The sequence below is a fragment of the Tachypleus tridentatus genome, chromosome 3 (assembly GCF_004210375.1).
Source record: "Tachypleus tridentatus isolate NWPU-2018 chromosome 3, ASM421037v1, whole genome shotgun sequence".
Lineage (NCBI taxonomy): Eukaryota > Metazoa > Arthropoda > Merostomata > Xiphosura > Limulidae > Tachypleus > Tachypleus tridentatus.
In genome coordinates this window covers 45,046,414-45,068,906 of record NC_134827.1, presented here as the reverse complement: position 1 = coordinate 45,068,906, position 22,493 = coordinate 45,046,414, and the positions used below count along the sequence as shown (strand labels likewise).

At 34.3% G+C, this 22,493-nt stretch overlaps 1 protein-coding gene across 1 annotated transcript in view; it reads left to right on the top strand.

Annotated features, from left to right (window-relative positions):
* The window catches only part of LOC143245831 (uncharacterized), a 55,434-nt gene extending 33,334 nt beyond the window's left edge, over window positions 1–22,100 (top strand). Inside the window, exons 4-6 of the mRNA XM_076492087.1 lie at window positions 1,608–1,735; window positions 2,052–2,148; window positions 21,370–22,100. Coding sequence (XP_076348202.1) covers window positions 1,608–1,735; window positions 2,052–2,148; window positions 21,370–21,993 — 849 coding nt within the window. The 3' untranslated portion in view covers window positions 21,994–22,100. The remainder of the gene's footprint in view (window positions 1–1,607; window positions 1,736–2,051; window positions 2,149–21,369) is intronic.
* Window positions 22,101–22,493: the final 393 nt, after the last annotated feature.

The following is a 22,493-nucleotide window of genomic DNA, read 5'->3' as shown; positions in this document are numbered from 1 at the left end:
ATCATCTACAGTCCCCTCCCCCTCTTGTTTTTAAATGTAATATATCATCTACAGTCTTCTCCCTCTCTTGTTTTTAAATGTAATGTATCATCTACAGTCAACTCCCTCTCTTGTTTTTAAATGTAATGTATCATCTACAGTCAACTCCTTCTCTTGTTTTTAAATGTAATGTATCATCTACAGTCAACTCCTTCTCTTGTTTTTAAATGTAATGTATCATCTACAGTCAACTCCTTCTCTTGTTTTTAAATATAATGTATCATCTACAGTCAACTCCCTTTCTTGTTTTTTAATGTAATGTATCATCCACAGTCAATTCCTTCTCTTGTTTTTAAATATAATGTATCATCTACAGTCAACTCCCTTTCTTGTTTTTTAATGTAATGTATCATCTACAGTCAACTCCCTCTCTTGTTTTTAAATGTAATGTATCATCTACAGTCTTCTCCCTCACTTGTTTTTAAATGTAATGTATCATCTACAGTCAACTCCCTTTCTTGTTTTTTAAATGTAATGTATCATCTACAGTCAACTCCCTTTCTTGTTTTTTAATGTAATGTGTCATCTACAGTTAACTCCCTCTCTTGTTTTTAAATGTAATGTATCATCTACAGTCAACTCCCTTTCTTGTTTTTTAATGTAATGTATCATCTACAGTCAACTCCCTCTCTTGTTTTTAAATGTAATGTATCATCTACAGTCTTCTCCCTCACTTGTTTTTAAATGTAATGTATCATCTACAGTCAACTCCGTTTCTTGTTTTTTAATGTAATGTATCATCCAGAGTCCCCTCCCTTTCTTGTTTTTTAATGTAATGTGTCATCTACAGTCAACTCCCTCTCTTGTTTTTAAATGTAATGTATCATCTACAGTCAACTCCTTCTCTTTTTTTTCAACTGTATTATATCATCATGATTTTATATTCTCACTTTTTGTTGTGGTTTAATGACCACTGAGTACCACACAAAACACACTTTCAAGCATAACTCCATACGGTTCAATGGCCACTAACTACTGCAGAGAATTCGTCTGTTAAACATAACCATATACAGTGGAATTACCACTAACTACTACACAGAACAAAACTGTTAACCATAGCACTAGTTAGTGTTATGACCACAAATTGTTACTCAGAATACAGATATTAAACATAATACCAGACAGTGTATTGACCACTGACTACTACAAAGAATACCACTGTTAAATATATCATCACACGGTTTAATGACCACTAGGTATTTCACAGAATGCTGGTGTTACGTTTAACAACGGTATACAGTGTAGCAGTTAGTGGTGATTAAACCGTAAGGTGCTGTGAGTAAGAGTTGTGTTTTGAATATCATTTAGTGGTTAAACATAACACTAGAAAGTGCAATGAACACTAATTACTACACAGAATACCGCTGTTAAACATAACACTAGAAAGTACAATGACCACTAATTACTGCACAGAATACCGCTGTTAAACATAACACAAGACCTAGTAATGACCAGTAGCTACTACGTAGAGTACAACATAGCTGTTTACAATGTTAACTCTTATAACTGATTCTCTATAACTCGAAATTAATCTGTTTTTATCAATTGAGTTAATTATGTATTTATAGATAAAATATTTCGTCGCCAGGAGGAAGTTTAAAGAAGCTTTAAAACCATATGATGTGAAGGACGTAATAGAGCAGTATTCCTCTGGCCACGTGGACCTGTTGGGCAGGGTTAAAAACCTGCAAGGAAGGTAAGAACCAACTCCGAAAATGTGTTTTAACTTTTACTTCAATTTGCTTTCTAATTTTTGAGTTTTTGAGATACTTTTAAGTTAAAGATCAAGTTTAATCAGGAAGAACCAAAAGAAACACAAACATTGTTGGATGTGTAACAGTGAAACATTAGTGTCAACGAAGTGAAATCTACTTGAGAAAAAACTGGTTTCGATCTTGTACAGTTAAACTGGCTACCGAAACTTTTAGAATAATTCAAATATAAAGTTAAAACACTTCAGTGTCTTTAAAGTTAGTGAAAATTACTGATTAATTCAAGTATTCTATTTGTAGGTTAGATTTAATTCTAGGAAAAACTGGATCGAGAGCAAAAGATGTTTACCAGTCCAAGATTAGTCTAGCTTCCAGAATAGTGAAAGTAGAAAGAGCGGTAAGTATCTATAGAAACCACACAGTAAGTGAGAGTAGAGAAAACGGTAAGTATCTATAGAAACCACACAGTAAGTGAGAGTAGAGAAAACGGTAAGTATCTATAGAAACCACACAGTAAGTGAGAGTAGAAAAAACGGTAAGTATCTATAGAAACCACACAGTAAGTGAGAGTAGAGAAAACGGTATCTATAGAAACCACACAGTAAGTGAGAGTAGAGAAAACGGTAAGTATCTATAGAAACCACACAGTAAGTGAGAGTAGAGAAAACGGTAAGTATCTATAGAAACCACACATTATGTGAGAGTAGAGAAAACGGTAAGTATCTATGGAAACCACACAGTAAGTGAGAGTAGAGAAAACGGTAAATATCTATAGAAATCACACAGTAAGTGAGAGTAGAGAAAACGGTAAGTATCTATAGAAACCACACAGTAAGTGAGAGTAGAGAAAACGGTAAGTATCTATAGAAACCACACAGTAAGTGAGTATCTATAGAGTAGAGAGTAAGAAAACGGTAAGTATCTATAGAAACCACACAGTAAGTGAGAGTAGAGAAAACGGTAAGTATCTATAGAAACCACACAGTAAGTGAGAGTAGAGAAAACGGTAAGTATCTATAGAAACCACACAGTAAGTGAGAGTAGAGAAAACGGTAAGTATCTATAGAAACCACACAGTATGTGAGAGTAGAGAAAACGGTAAGTATCTATAGAAACCACACAGTAAGTGAGAGTAGAGAAAACGGTAAGTATCTATAGAAACCACACAGTAAGTGAGAGTAGTAGAGAAAACGGTAAGTATCTATAGAAACCACACAGTAAGTGAGAGTAGAGAAAACGGTAAGTATCTATAGAAACCACACAGTAAGTGAGAGAGAAAACGAAAAACGGTAAGTATCTATAGAAACCACACAGTAAGTGAGAGTAGAGAAAACGGTAAGTATCTATAGAAACCACACAGTAAGTGAGAGTAGAGAAAACGGTAAGTATCTATAGAAACCACACAGTAAGTGAGAGTAGAGAAAACGGTAAGTATCTATAGAAACCACACAGTAAGTGAGAGTAGAAAAACGGTAAGTATCTATAGAAACCACACAGTAAGTGAGAGTAGAGAAAACGGTAAGTATCTATAGAAACCACACAGTAAGTGAGAGTAGAGAAAACGGTAAGTATCTATAGAAACCACACAGTAAGTGAGAGTAGAGAAAACGGTAAGTATCTATAGAAACCACACAGTAAGTGAGAGTAGAGAAAACGGTAAGTATCTATAGAAACCACACAGTAAGTGAGAGTAGAGAAAACGGTAAGTATCTATAGAAACCACACAGTAAGTGAGAGTAGAGAAAACGGTAAGTATCTATAGAAACCACACAGTAAGTGAGAGTAGAGAAAACGGTAAGTATCTATAGAAACCACACAGTAAGTGAGAGTAGAGAAAACGGTAAGTATCTATAGAAACCACACAGTAAGTGAGAGTAGAGAAAACGGTAAGTATCTATAGAAACCACACAGTAAGTGAGAGTAGAGAAAACGGTAAGTATCTATAGAAACCACACAGTAAGTGAGAGTAGAGAAAACGGTAAGTATCTATAGAAACCACACAGTAAGTGAGAGTAGAGAAAAACGGTAAGTATCTATAGAAACCACACAGTAAGTGAGAGTAGAGAAAACGTAAGTGAAGTATCTATAGAAACCACACAGTAAGTGAGAGTAGAGAAAACGGTAAGTATCTATAGAAACCACACAGTAAGTGAGAGTAGAGAAAACGGTAAGTATCTATAGAAACCACACAGTAAGTGAGAGTAGAGAAAACGGTAAGTATCTATAGAAACCACACAGTAAGTGAGAGTAGAGAAACGGTAAGTATCTATAGAAACCATGAGAGTAGAATCTATAGAAACCACACAGTAAGTGAGAGTAGAGAAAACGGTAAGTATCTATAGAAACCACACAGTAAGTGAGAGTAGAGAAAACGGTAAGTATCTATAGAAACCACACAGTAAGTGAGAGTAGAGAAAACGGTAAGTATCTATAGAAACCACACAGTAAGTGAGAGTAGAGAAAACGGTAAGTATCTATAGAAACCACACAGTAAGTGAGAGTAGAGAAAACGGTAAGTATCTATAGAAACCACACAGTAAGTGAGAGTAGAGAAAACGGTAAGTATCTATAGAAACCACACAGTAAGTGAGAGTAGAGAAAACGGTAAGTATCTATAGAAACCACACAGTAAGTGAGAGTAGAGAAAACGGTAAGTATCTATAGAAACCACACAGTAAGTGAGAGTAGAGAAAACGGTAAGTATCTATAGAAACCACACAGTAAGTGAGAGTAGAGAAAACGAGAGAAAACGTAAGTGAAGAGAAAACGGTATCTATAGAAACCACACAGTAAGTGAGAGTAGAGAAAACGGTAAGTATCTATAGAAACCACACAGTAAGTGAGAGTAGAGAAAACGGTAAGTATCTATAGAAACCACACAGTAAGTGAGAGTAGAGAAAACGGTAAGTATCTATAGAAACCACACAGTAAGTGAGAGTAGAGAAAACGGTAAGTATCTATAGAAACCACACAGTAAGTGAGAGTAGAGAAAACGGTAAGTATCTATAGAAACCACACAGTAAGTGAGAGTAGTAGAGAAAACGGTGAGTATAAGTATCTATAGAAACCACACAGTAAGTGAGAGAAAGGTAGAGAAACCACACAGGTAGAGAGTATCTATAGAAACCACACAGTAAGTGAGAGTAGAGAAAACGGTAAGTATCTATAGAAACCACACAGTAAGTGAGAGTAGAGAAAACGGTAAGTATCTATAGAAACCACACAGTAAGTGAGAGTAGAGAAAACGGTAAGTATCTATAGAAACCACACAGTAAGTGAGAGTAGAGAAAACGGTAAGTATCTATAGAAACCACACAGTAAGTGAGAGTAGAGAAAACGGTAAGTATCTATAGAAACCACACAGTAAGTGAGAGTAGAGAAAACGGTAAGTATCTATAGAAACCACACAGTAAGTGAGAGTAGAGAAAACGGTAAGTATCTATAGAAACCACACAGTAAGTGAGAGTAGAGAAAACGGTAAGTATCTATAGAAACCACACAGTAAGTGAGAGTAGAGAAAACGGTAAGTATCTATAGAAACCACACAGTAAGTGAGAGTAGAGAAAACGGTAAGTATCTATAGAAACCACACAGTAAGTGAGAGTAGAGAAAATAGAAACCACACAGTAAGTGAGAGTAGAGAAAACGGTATATCTATAGAAACCACACAGTAAGTGAGAGTAGAGAAAACGGTAAGTATCTATAGAAACCACACAGTAAGTGAGAGTAGAGAAAACGGTAAGTATCTATAGAAACCACACAGTAAGTGAGAGTAGAGAAAACGGTATCTAAAGAAACCACACAGTAAGTGAGAGTAGAGAAAACGGTAAGTATCTATAGAAACCACACAGTAAGTGAGAGTAGAGAAAACGGTAAGTATCTATAGAAACCACACAGTAAGTGAGAGTAAGAGAAACCACACAGTAAGTGAGAGAGAAAACGGTAAGTATCTATAGAAACCACACAGTAAGTGAGAGTAGAGAAAACGGTAAGTATCTATAGAAACCACACAGTAAGTGAGAGTAGAGAAAACGGTAAGTATCTATAGAAACCACACAGTAAGTGAGAGTAGAGAAAACGGTAAGTATCTATAGAAACCACACAGTAAGTGAGAGTAGAGAAAACGGTAAGTATCTATAGAAACCACACAGTAAGTGAGAGTAGAGAAAACGGTAAGTATCTATAGAAACCACACAGTAAGTGAGAGTAGAGAAAACGGTAAGTATCTATAGAAACCACACAGTAAGTGAGAGTAGAGAAAACGGTAAGTATCTATAGAAACCACACAGTAAGTGAGAGTAGAGAAAACGGTAAGTATCTATAGAAACCACACAGTAAGTGAGAGTAGAGAAAACGGTAAGTATCTATAGAAACCACACAGTAAGTGAGAGTAGAGAAAACGGTAAGTATCTATAGAAACCACACAGTAAGTGAGAGTAGAGAAAACGGTAAGTATCTATAGAAACCACACAGTAAGTGAGAGTAGAGAGAAAACGGTAGAGAAAACGGTATCTATAGAAACCACACAGTAAGTGAGAGTAGAGAAAACGGTAAGTATCTATAGAAACCACACAGTAAGTGAGAGTAGAGAAAACGGTAAGTATCTATAGAAACCACACAGTAAGTGAGAGTAGAGAAAACGGTAAGTATCTATAGAAACCACACAGTAAGTGAGAGTAGAGAAAACGGTAAGTATCTATAGAAACCACACAGTAAGTGAGAGTAGAGAAAACGGTAAGTATCTATAGAAACCACACAGTAAGTGAGAGTAGAGAAAACGGTAAGTATCTATAGAAACCACACAGTAAGTGAGAGTAGAGAAAACGGTAAGTATCTATAGAAACCACACAGTAAGTGAGAGTAGAGAAAACGGTAAGTATCTATAGAAACCACACAGTAAGTGAGAAAACGTAGAGAAAACACAGGTAAGTATCTATAGAAACCACACAGTAAGTGAGAGTAGAGAAAACGGTAAGTATCTATAGAAACCACACAGTAAGTGAGAGTAGAGAAAACGGTAAGTATCTATAGAAACCACACAGTAAGTGAGAGTAGAGAAAACGGTAAGTATCTATAGAAACCACACAGTAAGTGAGAGTAGAGAAAACGGTAAGTATCTATAGAAACCACACAGTAAGTGAGAGTAGAGAAAACGGTAAGTATCTATAGAAACCACACAGTAAGTGAGAGTAGAGAAAACGGTATCTATAGAAACCACACAGTAAGTGAGAGTAGAGAAAACGGTAAGTATCTATAGAAACCACACAGTAAGTGAGAGTAGAGAAAACGGTAAGTATCTATAGAAACCACACAGTAAGTGAGAGTAGAGAAAACGGTAAGTATCAAAAGAAACCACACAGTAAATGAGAGTAGAGAAAACGGTAAGTATCTATAGAAACCACACAGTAAGTGAGAGTAGAAAAAACGGTAAGTATCTATAGAAACCACACAGTAAGTGAGAGTAGAGAAAACGGTAAGTATCTATAGAAACCACACAGTAAGTGAGAGTAGAGAAAACGGTAAGTATCTATAGAAACCACACAGTAAGTGAGAGTAGAGAAAACGGTAAGTATCTATAGAAACCACACAGTAAGTGAGAGTAGAGAAAACGGTATCTATAGAAACCACACAGTAAGTGAGAGTAGAGAAAACGGTAAGTATCTATAGAAACCACACAGTAAGTGAGAGTAGAGAAAACGGTAAGTATCTATAGAAACCACACAGTAAGTGAGAGTAGAGAAAACGGTAAGTATCAAAAGAAACCACACAGTAAGTGAGAGTAGAGAAAACGGTAAGTATCTATAGAAACCACACAGTAAGTGAGAGTAGAGAAAACGGTAAGTATCTATAGAAACCACACAGTAAGTGAGAGTAGAGAAAACGGTAAGTATCTATAGAAACCACACAGTGAGTGAGAGTAGAGAAAACGGTAAGAATCTATAGAAACCACACAGCAAGTGAGAGTAGAGAAAACGGTATCTGTAGAAACCACACAGTTAGTGAGAGTAGAGAAAACGGTATCTATAGAAACCACACAGTAAGTGAGAGTAGAGAAAACGGTAAGTATCTATAGAAACCACACATTATGTGAGAGTAGAGAAAACGGTAAGTATCTATAGAAACCACACAGTGAGTGAGAGTAGAGAAAACGGTAAGTATCTACAGCAACCACACAGTAAGTGAGAGTAGAGAAAACGGTATCTATAGAAACCACACACTAAGTGAGAGTAGAGAAAACGGTAAGTATCTATAGAAACCACACATTATGTGAGAGTAGAGAAAACGGTAAGTATCTATAGAAACCACACAGTAAGTGAGAATAGAGAAAACGGTAAGTATCAAAAGAAACCACACAGTAAGTGAGAGTAGAGAAAACGGTAAGTATCTATAGAAACCACACAGTAAGTGAGAGTAGAGAAAACGGTAAGTATCTATAGAAACCACACAGTAAGTGAGAGTAGAGAAAACGGTAAGTATCTATAGAAACCACACATTATGTGAGAGTAGAGAAAACGGTATCTATAGAAACCACACAGTGAGTGAGAGTAGAGAAAACGGTAAGTATCTATAGAAACCACACAGTAAGTGAGAGTAGAGAAAACGGTATGTATCAAAAGAAACCACACAGTAAGTGAGAGTAGAGAAAACGGTAAGTATCTATAGAAACCACACAGTAAGTGAGAGTAGAGAAAACGGTAAGTATCTATAGAAACCACACAGTAAGTGAGAGTAGAGAAAACGGTAAGTATCTATAGAAACCACACATTATGTGAGAGTAGAGAAAACGGTAAGTATCTATAGAAACCACACAGTAAGTGAGAGTAGAGAAAACGGTAAGTATCTATAGAAACCACACATTATGTGAGAGTAGAGAAAACGGTAAGTATCTATAGAAACCACACAGTAAGTGAGAATAGAGAAAACGGTAAGTATCAAAAGAAACCACACAGTAAGTGAGAGTAGAGAAAACGGTAAGTATCTATAGAAACCACACATTATGTGAGAGTAGAGAAAACGGTAAGTATCTATAGAAACCACACAGTAAGTGAGAATAGAGAAAACGGTAAGTATCTATAGAAACCACACAGTATGTGAGAGTGGAGAAAACGGTATCTATAGAAACCACACATTAAGTGAAAGTAGAGAAAACGGTAAGTATCTACAGCAACCACACAGTAAGTGAGAGTAGAGAAAACGGTATCTATAGAAACCACACAGTAAGTGAGAGTGGAGAAAACGGTAAGTATCTATAGAAACCACACAGTAAGTGAGAGTAGAGAAAACGGTATCTATAGAAACCACACAGTAAGTGAGAGTGGAGAAAACGGTAAGTATCTATAGAAACCACACAGTAAGTGAGAGTAAAGAAAACGGTAAGTATCTATAGAAACCACACAGTAAGTGAGAGTAGAGAAAACGGTAAGTATCTACAGCAACCACACAGTAAGTGAGAGTAGAGAAAACGGTATCTATAGAAACCACACAGTAAGTGAGAGTGGAGAAAACGGTAAGTATCTATAGAAACCACACAGTAAGTGAGAGTAGAGAAAACGGTATCTATAGAAACCACACAGTAAGTGAGAGTAGAGAAAACGGTATCTATAGAAACCACACAGTAAGTGAGAGTAGAGAAAACGGTAAGTATCTATAGAAACCACACAGTAAGTGAGAGTAGAGAAAACGGTAAATATCTATAGAAACCACACAGTAAGTGACAGTAAAGAGAGCGGTATGTATCTATAGAAATAATACAGTAATGGACAGTAAAGAGAGCGGTACATATCTATAGAAATAATACAGTAAGTGGCAGTAAAGACAGCGATACGTATCTCCAGAAAAAACACAGTAAGTGACAGTAAAGAGAGCGGTATCTATAGAAACCACACAGTAAGTGACTGTAAAGAAAACAGTACGTTTCTTAGAAATCACTCAGCGAGTGACAGTAAATTGAGCGATATCTATAGAAACGACAAAGTTAGTGATAGTAAAGAGAGCGGAACGTATCTAGAGAAACCACAGAGTAAGTGACAGCAAAGAATACACGTACGTTCGTTATTTAGTAGATTGAAGAAACAGAGAGTAAGTTGGGCCAAAAATACATGTAACTAGATGTACGTTATTTGTTTGCTACATTGAAGACATACAGAGTAAGTTAAACCAACAATACATGTAACTAGATGTACGTTAGTTGTTTGCTACATTGAAGACATACAGAGTAAGTTAAACCAACAATACATGTAACTAGATGTACGTTAGTTGTTTGAAGACATACAGAGTAAGTTAAACCAACAATACATGTAACTAGATGTACGTTAGTTGTTTGCTACATTGAAGACATACAGAGTAAGTTAAACCAACAATACATGTAACTAGATGTACGTTAGTTGTTTGCTACATTGAAGACATACAGAGTAAGTTAAACCAACAATACATGTAACTAGATGTACGTTAGTTGTTTGCTACATTGAAGACATACAGAGTAAGTTAAACCAACAATACATGTTACTAGATGTACGTTAGTTGTTTGTAATTGAAGACATACAGAGTAAGTTAAACCAACAATACATGTAACTAGATGTACGTTAGTTGTTTGCTACATTGAAGACATACAGAGTAAGTTAAACCAACAATACATGTAACTAGATGTACGTTAGTTGTTTGCTACATTGAAGACATACTGAGTAAGTTAAACCAACAATACATGTAACTAGATGTACGTTAGTTGTTTGAAGACATACAGAGTAAGTTAAACCAACAATACATGTAACTAGATGTACGTTAGTTGTTTGAAGACATACAGTAGAGTAAGTTAAACCAACAATACATGTAACTAGATGTACGTTAGTTGTTTGAAGACATACAGAGTAAGTTAAACCAACAATACATGTTACTAGATGTACGTTAGTTGTTTGCTAAACATTGAAGACATACAGTAAGTTAAACCAACAATAACTTGATGTACGTTAGTTGTTTGCTACATTGAAGACATACAGAGTAAGTTAAACCAACAATACATGTAACTAGATGTACGTTAGTTGTTTGCTACATTGAAGACATACAGAGTAAGTTAAACCAACAATACATGTAACTAGATGTACGTTAGTTGTTTGCTACATTGAAGACATACAGAGTAAGTTAAACCAACAATACATGTAACTAGATGTACGTTAGTTGTTTGCTACATTGAAGACATACAGAGTAAGTTAAACCAACAATACATGTAACTAGATGTACGTTAGTTGTTTGCTACATTGAAGACATACAGAGTAAGTTAAACCAACAATACATGTAACTAGATGTACGTTAGTTGTTTGCTACATTGAAGACATACAGAGTAAGTTAAACCAACAATACATGTAACTAGATGTACGTTAGTTGTTTGCTACATTGAAGACATACAGAGTAAGTTAAACCAACAATACATGTAACTAGATGTACGTTAGTTGTTTGCTACATTGAAGACATACAGAGTAAGTTAAACCAACAATACATGTAACTAGATGTACGTTAGTTGTTTGCTACATTGAAGACATACAGAGTAAGTTAAACCAACAATACATGTAACTAGATGTACGTTAGTTGTTTGCTACATTGAAGACATACAGAGTAAGTTAAACCAACAATACATGTAACTAGATGTACGTTAGTTGTTTGCTACATTGAAGACATACAGAGTAAGTTAAACCAACAATACATGTAACTAGATGTACGTTAGTTGTTTGCTACATTGAAGACATACAGAGTAAGTTAAACCAACAATACATGTACTAGATGTACGTAGATGTACGTTAGTTGTTTTGTTTGCTACATTGAAGACATACAGAGTAAGTTAAACCAACAATACATGTAACTAGATGTACGTTAGTTGTTTGCTACATTGAAGACATACAGAGTAAGTTAAACCAACAATACATGTAACTAGATGTACGTTAGTTGTTTGCTACATTGAAGACATACAGAGTAAGTTAAACCAACAATACATGTAACTAGATGTACGTTAGTTGTTTGCTACATTGAAGACATACAGAGTAAGTTAAACCAACAATACATGTAACTAGATGTACGTTAGTTGTTTGCTACATTGAAGACATACAGAGTAAGTTAAACCAACAATACATGTAACTAGATGTACGTTAGTTGTTTGCTACATTGAAGACATACAGAGTAAGTTAAACCAACAATACATGTAACTAGATGTACGTTAGTTGTTTGCTACATTGAAGACATACAGAGTAAGTTAAACCAACAATACATGTAACTAGATGTACGTTAGTTGTTTGCTACATTGAAGACATACAGAGTAAGTTAAACCAACAATACATGTAACTAGATGTACGTTAGTTGTTTGCTACATTGAAGACATACAGAGTAAGTTAAACCAACAATACATGTAACTAGATGTACGTTAGTTGTTTGCTACATTGAAGACATACAGAGTAAGTTAAACCAACAATACATGTAACTAGATGTACGTTAGTTGTTTGCTACATTGAAGACATACAGAGTAAGTTAAACCAACAATACATGTAACTAGATGTACGTTAGTTGTTTGCTACATTGAAGACATACAGAGTAAGTTAAACCAACAATACATGTAACTAGATGTACGTTAGTTGTTTGCTACATTGAAGACATACAGAGTAAGTTAAACCAACAATACATGTAACTAGATGTACGTTAGTTGTTTGCTACATTGAAGACATACAGAGTAAGTTAAACCAACAATACATGTAACTAGATGTACGTTAGTTGTTTGCTACATTGAAGACATACAGAGTAAGTTAAACCAACAATACATGTAACTAGATGTACGTTAGTTGTTTGCTACATTGAAGACATACAGAGTAAGTTAAACCAACAATACATGTAACTAGATGTACGTTAGTTGTTTGCTACATTGAAGACATACAGAGTAAGTTAAACCAACAATACATGTAACTAGATGTACGTTAGTTGTTTGCTACATTGAAGACATACAGAGTAAGTTAAACCAACAATACATGTAACTAGATGTACGTTAGTTGTTTGCTACATTGAAGACATACAGAGTAAGTTAAACCAACAATACATGTAACTAGATGTACGTTAGTTGTTTGCTACATTGAAGACATACAGAGTAAGTTAAACCAACAATACATGTAACTAGATGTACGTTAGTTGTTTGCTACATTGAAGACATACAGAGTAAGTTAAACCAACAATACATGTAACTAGATGTACGTTAGTTGTTTGCTACATTGAAGACATACAGAGTAAGTTAAACCAACAATACATGTAACTAGATGTACGTTAGTTGTTTGCTACATTGAAGACATACAGAGTAAGTTAAACCAACAATACATGTAACTAGATGTACGTTAGTTGTTTGCTACATTGAAGACATACAGAGTAAGTTAAACCAACAATACATGTAACTAGATGTACGTTAGTTGTTTGCTACATTGAAGACATACAGAGTAAGTTAAACCAACAATACATGTAACTAGATGTACGTTAGTTGTTTGCTACATTGAAGACATACAGAGTAAGTTAAACCAACAATACATGTAACTAGATGTACGTTAGTTGTTTGCTACATTGAAGACATACAGAGTAAGTTAAACCAACAATACATGTAACTAGATGTACGTTAGTTGTTTGCTACATTGAAGACATACAGAGTAAGTTAAACCAACAATACATGTAACTAGATGTACGTTAGTTGTTTGCTACATTGAAGACATACAGAGTAAGTTAAACCAACAATACATGTAACTAGATGTACGTTAGTTGTTTGCTACATTGAAGACATACAGAGTAAGTTAAACCAACAATACATGTTACTAGATGTACGTTAGTTGTTTGCTACATTGAAGACATACAGAGTAAGTTAAACCAACAATACATGTAACTAGATGTACGTTAGTTGTTTGCTACATTGAAGACATACAGAGTAAGTTAAACCAACAATACATGTAACTAGATGTACGTTAGTTGTTTGCTACATTGAAGACATACAGAGTAAGTTAAACCAACAATACATGTAACTAGATGTACGTTAGTTGTTTGCTACATTGAAGACATACAGAGTAAGTTAAACCAACAATACATGTAACTAGATGTACGTTAGTTGTTTGCTACATTGAAGACATACAGAGTAAGTTAAACCAACAATACATGTAACTAGATGTACGTTAGTTGTTTGCTACATTGAAGACATACAGAGTAAGTTAAACCAACAATACATGTAACTAGATGTACGTTAGTTGTTTGCTACATTGAAGACATACAGAGTAAGTTAAACCAACAATACATGTAACTAGATGTACGTTAGTTGTTTGCTACATTGAAGACATACAGAGTAAGTTAAACCAACAATACATGTAACTAGATGTACGTTAGTTGTTTGCTACATTGAAGACATACAGAGTAAGTTAAACCAACAATACATGTAACTAGATGTACGTTAGTTGTTTGCTACATTGAAGACATACAGAGTAAGTTAAACCAACAATACATGTAACTAGATGTACGTTAGTTGTTTGCTACATTGAAGACATACAGAGTAAGTTAAACCAACAATACATGTAACTAGATGTACGTTAGTTGTTTGCTACATTGAAGACATACAGAGTAAGTTAAACCAACAATACATGTAACTAGATGTACGTTTAGTTGTTTGTTAGTTGTTTGCTACATTGAAGACATACAGAGTAAGTTAAACCAACAATACATGTAACTAGATGTACGTTAGTTGTTTGCTACATTGAAGACATACAGAGTAAGTTAAACCAACAATACATGTAACTAGATGTACGTTAGTTGTTTGCTACATTAACTAGATGTACGTTAGTTGTTTGCTAGACATACAGAGTAAGTTAAACCAACAATACATGTAACTAGATGTACGTTAGTTGTTTGCTACATTGAAGACATACAGAGTAAGTTAAACCAACAATACATGTAACTAGATGTACGTTAGTTGTTTGCTACATTGAAGACATACAGAGTAAGTTAAACCAACAATACATGTAACTAGATGTACGTTAGTTGTTTGCTACATTGAAGACATACAGAGTAAGTTAAACCAACAATACATGTAACTAGATGTACGTTAGTTGTTTGCTACATTGAAGACATACAGAGTAAGTTAAACCAACAATACATGTAACTAGATGTACGTTAGTTGTTTGCTACATTGAAGACATACAGAGTAAGTTAAACCAACAATACATGTAACTAGATGTACGTTAGTTGTTTGCTACATTGAAGACATACAGAGTAAGTTAAACCAACAATACATGTAACTAGATGTACGTTAGTTGTTTGCTAACAATTGAAGACATACAGAGTAAGTTAAACCAACAATACATGTAACTAGATGTACGTTAGTTGTTTGCTACATTGAAGACATACAGAGTAAGTTAAACCAACAATACATGTAACTAGATGTACGTTAGTTGTTTGCTACATTGAAGACATACAGAGTAAGTTAAACCAACAATACATGTAACTAGATGTACGTTAGTTGTTTGCTACATTGAAGACATACAGAGTAAGTTAAACCAACAATACATGTAACTAGATGTACGTTAGTTGTTTGCTACATTGAAGACATACAGAGTAAGTTAAACCAACAATACATGTAACTAGATGTACGTAGACAGAGTGTAACTAGATGTACGTTAGTACATACAGAGTAAGTTAAACCAACAATACATGTAACTAGATGTACGTTAGTTGTTTGCTACATTGAAGACATACAGAGTAAGTTAAACCAACAATACATGTAACTAGATGTACGTTAGTTGTTTGCTACATTGAAGACATACAGAGTAAGTTAAACCAACAATACATGTAACTAGATGTACGTTAGTTGTTTGCTACATTGAAGACATACAGAGTAAGTTAAACCAACAATACATGTAACTAGATGTACGTTAGTTGTTTGCTACATTGAAGACATACAGAGTAAGTTAAACCAACAATACATGTAACTAGATGTACGTTAGTTGTTTGCTACATTGAAGACATACAGAGTAAGTTAAACCAACAATACATGTAACTAGATGTACGTTAGTTGTTTGCTACATTGAAGACATACAGAGTAAGTTAAACCAACAATACATGTAACTAGATGTACGTTAGTTGTTTGCTACATTGAAGACATACAGAGTAAGTTAAACCAACAATACATGTAACTAGATGTACGTTAGTTGTTTGCTACATTGAAGACATACAGAGTAAGTTAAACCAACAATACATGTAACTAGATGTACGTTAGTTGTTTGCTACATTGAAGACATACAGAGTAAGTTAAACCAACAATACATGTAACTAGATGTACGTTAGTTGTTTGCTACATTGAAGACATACAGAGTAAGTTAAACCAACAATACATGTAACTAGATGTACGTTAGTTGTTTGCTACATTGAAGACATACAGAGTAAGTTAAACCAACAATACATGTAACTAGATGTACGTTAGTTGTTTGCTACATTGAAGACATACAGAGTAAGTTAAACCAACAATACATGTAACTAGATGTACGTTAGTTGTTTGCTACATTGAAGACATACAGAGTAAGTTAAACCAACAATACATGTAACTAGATGTACGTTAGTTGTTTGCTACATTGAAGACATACAGAGTAAGTTAAACCAACAATACATGTAACTAGATGTACGTTAGTTGTTTGCTACATTGAAGACATACAGAGTAAGTTAAACCAACAATACATGTAACTAGATGTACGTTAGTTGTTTGCTACATTGAAGACATACAGAGTAAGTTAAACCAACAATACATGTAACTAGATGTACGTTAGTTGTTTGCTACATTGAAGACATACAGAGTAAGTTAAACCAACAATACATGTAACTAGATGTACGTTAGTTGTTTGCTACATTGAAGACATACTGAGTAAGTTAAACCAACAATACATGTAACTAGATGTACGTTAGTTGTTTGAAGACATACAGAGTAAGTTAAACCAACAATACATGTTACTAGATGTACGTTAGTTGTTTGCTAAATTGAAGACATACAGAGTAAGTTAAACCAACAATATATGTAACTAGATGTACGTTAGTTGTTTGCTACATTGAAGACATACAGAGTAAGTTAAACCAACAATACATGTAACTAGATGTACGTTAGTTGTTTGCTACATTGAAGACATACAGAGTAAGTTAAACCAACAATACATGTAACTAGATGTACGTTAGTTGTTTGCTACATTGAAGACATACAGAGTAAGTTAAACCAACAATACATGTAACTAGATGTACGTTAGTTGTTTGCTACATTGAAGACATACAGAGTAAGTTAAACCAACAATACATGTAACTAGATGTACGTTAGTTGTTTGCTACATTGAAGACATACAGAGTAAGTTAAACCAACAATACATGTAACTAGATGTACGTTAGTTGTTTGCGTTACATTGAAGACATACAGAGTAAGTTAAACCAACAATACATGTAACTAGATGTACGTTAGTTGTTTGCTACATTGAAGACATACAGAGTAAGTTAAACCAACAATACATGTAACTAGATGTACGTTAGTTGTTTGCTACATTGAAGACATACAGAGTAAGTTAAACCAACAATACATGTAACTAGATGTACGTTAGTTGTTTGCTACATTGAAGACATACAGAGTAAGTTAAACCAACAATACATGTAACTAGATGTACGTTAGTTGTTTGCTACATTGAAGACATACAGAGTAAGTTAAACCAACAATACATGTACGTTACTAGATGTAAACCAACAATACATGTTAGTTGTTTGTACATTGAAGACATACAGAGTAAGTTAAACCAACAATACATGTAACTAGATGTACGTTAGTTGTTTGCTACATTGAAGACATACAGAGTAAGTTAAACCAACAATACATGTAACTAGATGTACGTTAGTTGTTTGCTACATTGAAGACATACAGAGTAAGTTAAACCAACAATACATGTAACTAGATGTACGTTAGTTGTTTGCTACATTGAAGACATACAGAGTAAGTTAAACCAACAATACATGTAACTAGATGTACGTTAGTTGTTTGCTACATTGAAGACATACAGAGTAAGTTAAACCAACAATACATGTAACTAGATGTACGTTAGTTGTTTGCTACATTGAAGACATACAGAGTAAGTTAAACCACATGTAACAATGTACGTTAGTTGTTTGCTACTAGACATGAGTAAGTTAAACCAACAATGTTTGATGTACGTTAGTTGTTTGCTACATTGAAGACATACAGAGTAAGTTAAACCAACAATACATGTAACTAGATGTACGTTAGTTGTTTGCTACATTGAAGACATACAGAGTAAGTTAAACCAACAATACATGTACTAGATGTACTAGATGTACGTTAGTTGTTTGCTACATTGAAGACATACAGAGTAAGTTAAACCAACAATACATGTAACTAGATGTACGTTAGTTGTTTGCTACATTGAAGACATACAGAGTAAGTTAAACCAACAATACATGTAACTAGATGTACGTTAGTTGTTTGCTACATTGAAGACATACAGAGTAAGTTAAACCAACAATACATGTAACTAGATGTACGTTAGTTGTTTGCTACATTGAAGACATACAGAGTAAGTTAAACCAACAATACATGTAACTAGATGTACGTTAGTTGTTTGCTACATTGAAGACATACAGAGTAAGTTAAACCAACAATACATGTAACTAGATGTACGTTAGTTGTTTGCTACATTGAAGACATACAGAGTAAGTTAAACCAACAATACATGTAACTAGATGTACGTTAGTTGTTTGCTACATTGAAGACATACAGAGTAAGTTAAACCAACAATACATGTAACTAGATGTACGTTAGTTGTTTGCTACATTGAAGACATACAGAGTAAGTTAAACCAACAATACATGTAACTAGATGTACGTTAGTTGTTTGCTACATTGAAGACATACAGAGTAAGTTAAACCAACAATACATGTAACTAGATGTACGTTAGTTGTTTGCTACATTGAAGACATACAGAGTAAGTTAAACCAACAATACATGTAACTAGATGTACGTTAGTTGTTTGCTACATTGAAGACATACAGAGTAAGTTAAACCAACAATACATGTAACTAGATGTACGTTAGTTGTTTGCTACATTGAAGACATACAGAGTAAGTTAAACCAACAATACATGTAACTAGATGTACGTTAGTTGTTTGCTACATTGAAGACATACAGAGTAAGTTAAACCAACAATACATGTAACTAGATGTACGTTAGTTGTTTGCTACATTGAAGACCATACAGAGTAAGTTAAACCAACAATACATGTAACTAGATGTACGTTAGTTGTTTGCTACATTGAAGACATACAGAGTAAGTTAAACCAACAATACATGTAACTAGATGTACGTTAGTTGTTTGCTACATTGAAGACATACAGAGTAAGTTAAACCAACAATACATGATGTACGTTAGTTGTTTGCTACATTGAAGACATACAGAGTAAGTTAAACCAACAATACATGTTAGATGTACGTTAGTTGTTTGCTACATTGAAGACATACAGAGTAAGTTAAACCAACAATACATGTAACTAGATGTACGTTAGTTGTTTGCTACATTGAAGACATACAGAGTAAGTTAAACCAACAATACATGTAACTAGATGTACGTTAGTTGTTTGCTACATTGAAGACATACAGAGTAAGTTAAACCAACAATACATGTAACTAGATGTACGTTAGTTGTTTGCTACATTGAAGACATACAGAGTAAGTTAAACCAACAATACATGTAACTAGATGTACGTTAGTTGTTTGCTACATTGAAGACATACAGAGTAAGTTAAACCAACAATACATGTAACTAGATGTACGTTAGTTGTTTGCTACATTGAAGACATACAGAGTAAGTTAAACCAACAATACATGTAACTAGATGTACGTTAGTTGTTTGCTACATTGAAGACATACAGAGTAAGTTAAACCAACAATACATGTAACTAGATGTACGTTAGTTGTTTGCTACATTGAAGACATACAGAGTAAGTTAAACCAACAATACATGTAACTAGATGTACGTTAGTTGTTTGCTACATTGAAGACATACAGAGTAAGTTAAACCAACAATACATGTAACTAGATGTACGTTAGTTGTTTGCTACATTGAAGACATACAGAGTAAGTTAAACCAACAATACATGTAACTAGATGTACGTTAGTTGTTTGCTACATTGAAGACATACAGAGTAAGTTAAACCAACAATACATGTAACTAGATGTACGTTAGTTGTTTGCTACATTGAAGACATACAGAGTAAGTTAAACCAACAATACATGTAACTAGATGTACGTTAGTTGTTTGCTACATTGAAGACATACAGAGTAAGTTAAACCAACAATACATGTAACTAGATGTACGTTAGTTGTTTGCTACATTGAAGACATACAGAGTAAGTTAAACCAACAATACATGTAACTAGATGTACGTTAGTTGTTTGCTACATTGAAGACATACAGAGTAAGTTAAACCAACAATACATGTAACTAGATGTACGTTAGTTGTTTGCTACATTGAAGACATACAGAGTAAGTTAAACCAACAATACATGTAACTAGATGTACGTTAGTTGTTTGCTACATTGAAGACATACAGAGTAAGTTAAACCAACAATACATGTAACTAGATGTACGTTAGTTGTTTGCTACATTGAAGACATACAGAGTAAGTTAAACCAACAATACATGTAACTAGATGTACGTTAGTTGTTTGCTACATTGAAGACATACAGAGTAAGTTAAACCAACAATACATGTAACTAGATGTACGTTAGTTGTTTGCTACATTGAAGACATACAGAGTAAGTTAAACCAACAATACATGTAACTAGATGTACGTTAGTTGTTTGCTACATTGAAGACATACAGAGTAAGTTAAACCAACAATACATGTAACTAGATGTACGTTAGTTGTTTGCTACATTGAAGACATACAGAGTAAGTTAAACCAACAATACATGTTACTAGATGTACGTTAGTTGTTTGAAGACATACAGAGTAAGTTAAACCAACAATACATGTAACTAGATGTACGTTAGTTGTTTGCTACATTGAAGACATACAGAGTAAGTTAAACCAACAATACATGTAACTAGATGTACGTTAGTTGTTTGCTACATTGAAGACATACAGAGTAAGTTAAACCAACAATACATGTAACTAGATGTACGTTAGTTGTTTGCTACATTGAAGACATACAGAGTAAGTTAAACCAACAATACATGTTACTAGATGTACGTTAGTTGTTTGAATACATACAGAGTAAGTTAAACCAACAATACATGTTACTAGATGTACGTTAGTTGTTTGCTACATTGAAGACATACAGAGTAAGTTAAACCAACAATACATGTAACTAGATGTACGTTAGTTGTTTGCTACATTGAAGACATACAGAATAAGTTAAACCAACAATACATGTTACTAGATGTACGTTAGTTGTTTGCTACATTGAAGACATACAGAGTAAGTTAAACCAACAATACATGTAACTAGATGTACGTTAGTTGTTTGCTACATTGAAGACATACAGAGTAAGTTAAACCAACAATATATGTAACTAGATATCCGAATGGTTGTTTTGTAGATTGAAGACATAGAGAGTAAGTTGGACCAGCTGATTGAAATGTACTTAGAAGACCGACAACGTTATAACCCACCGGTAACATCTAATAGTATGACACCATCTATAATGACGTTGGCGCCCCCTCCAAGTCCTGTCCCACTCCCGGTTTCGTCTTCGTCCATTCTACCTTCGCAGCCAAAATTCAACTATAATCTGGATAACAAAAATGACCTTAATAGCCATGTGACGAAGAATCCTCGTCGACTTATAGAACGTGGAAACTCGGACCTCAGTCAGCGGTTGAAGAAAAAGGTGAAACTGTGTTATTCTCTGGAGACGAGAGTTTCTGAGCAGCTGAGGAGGTCTGCGGAAAGAGATTCGTATTTGTGTCCAAGTATACACATTGAGTCGGAGAACCAAGTGGACTTCCAGAACACTCTGCACACTTCGGTCGGGGCATGCTCCGATGCTAGCACAGACATGGAGTGCCTCGTCACGAGCGAGGGTGAGACAGACTCATGTCCTGAAGAATCAAATGTCACTCATTTCCTCACTGATTCTGACTGTGATGTCAGCACCATTACAGTTACACTTCCCGAAATGTTAGCGTCAAGTAGGAATCAGGTGAAAGACTTAAAAACTTAAGTTTTGTTCTGCCATCTAGTGACGTTTTGTGAAATTACGTTTCTTAGTCAAGCTTTAAATTTTATATATAGTGAAAAATGTTTCCATTATGAACAGTTTCCAAATAATTCCATCCATTATACCCTCGTAAGTAGCTCTTTTTTGTGGTCAAAGTAATTCTTGGGGTGTAAAGCTGTACCACCAGGAAATATTTAGAATCTCAGGAATCACTATCAATTATTAGTGGAGGTTTTGAGGTATAATTAAACTAAGCGCATTTCTAACTCCCACCGATACCACTTATGTAAAGGTAGGACTGTAAGTTTAACTTGTTAGAACATGTGGTATGAAATCTTTTTTGTTGTTGTTTAAGTTGTTAGAACATGTGGTATGAAATTTTTTTTGTTGTTGTTTAAGTTGTTAGAACATGTGGTATGAAATTTTTGTTGTTGTTGTTTAAGTTGTTAGAACATGTGGTATGAAATCTTTTTTGTTGTTGTTTTAGTTGTTAGAACATGTGG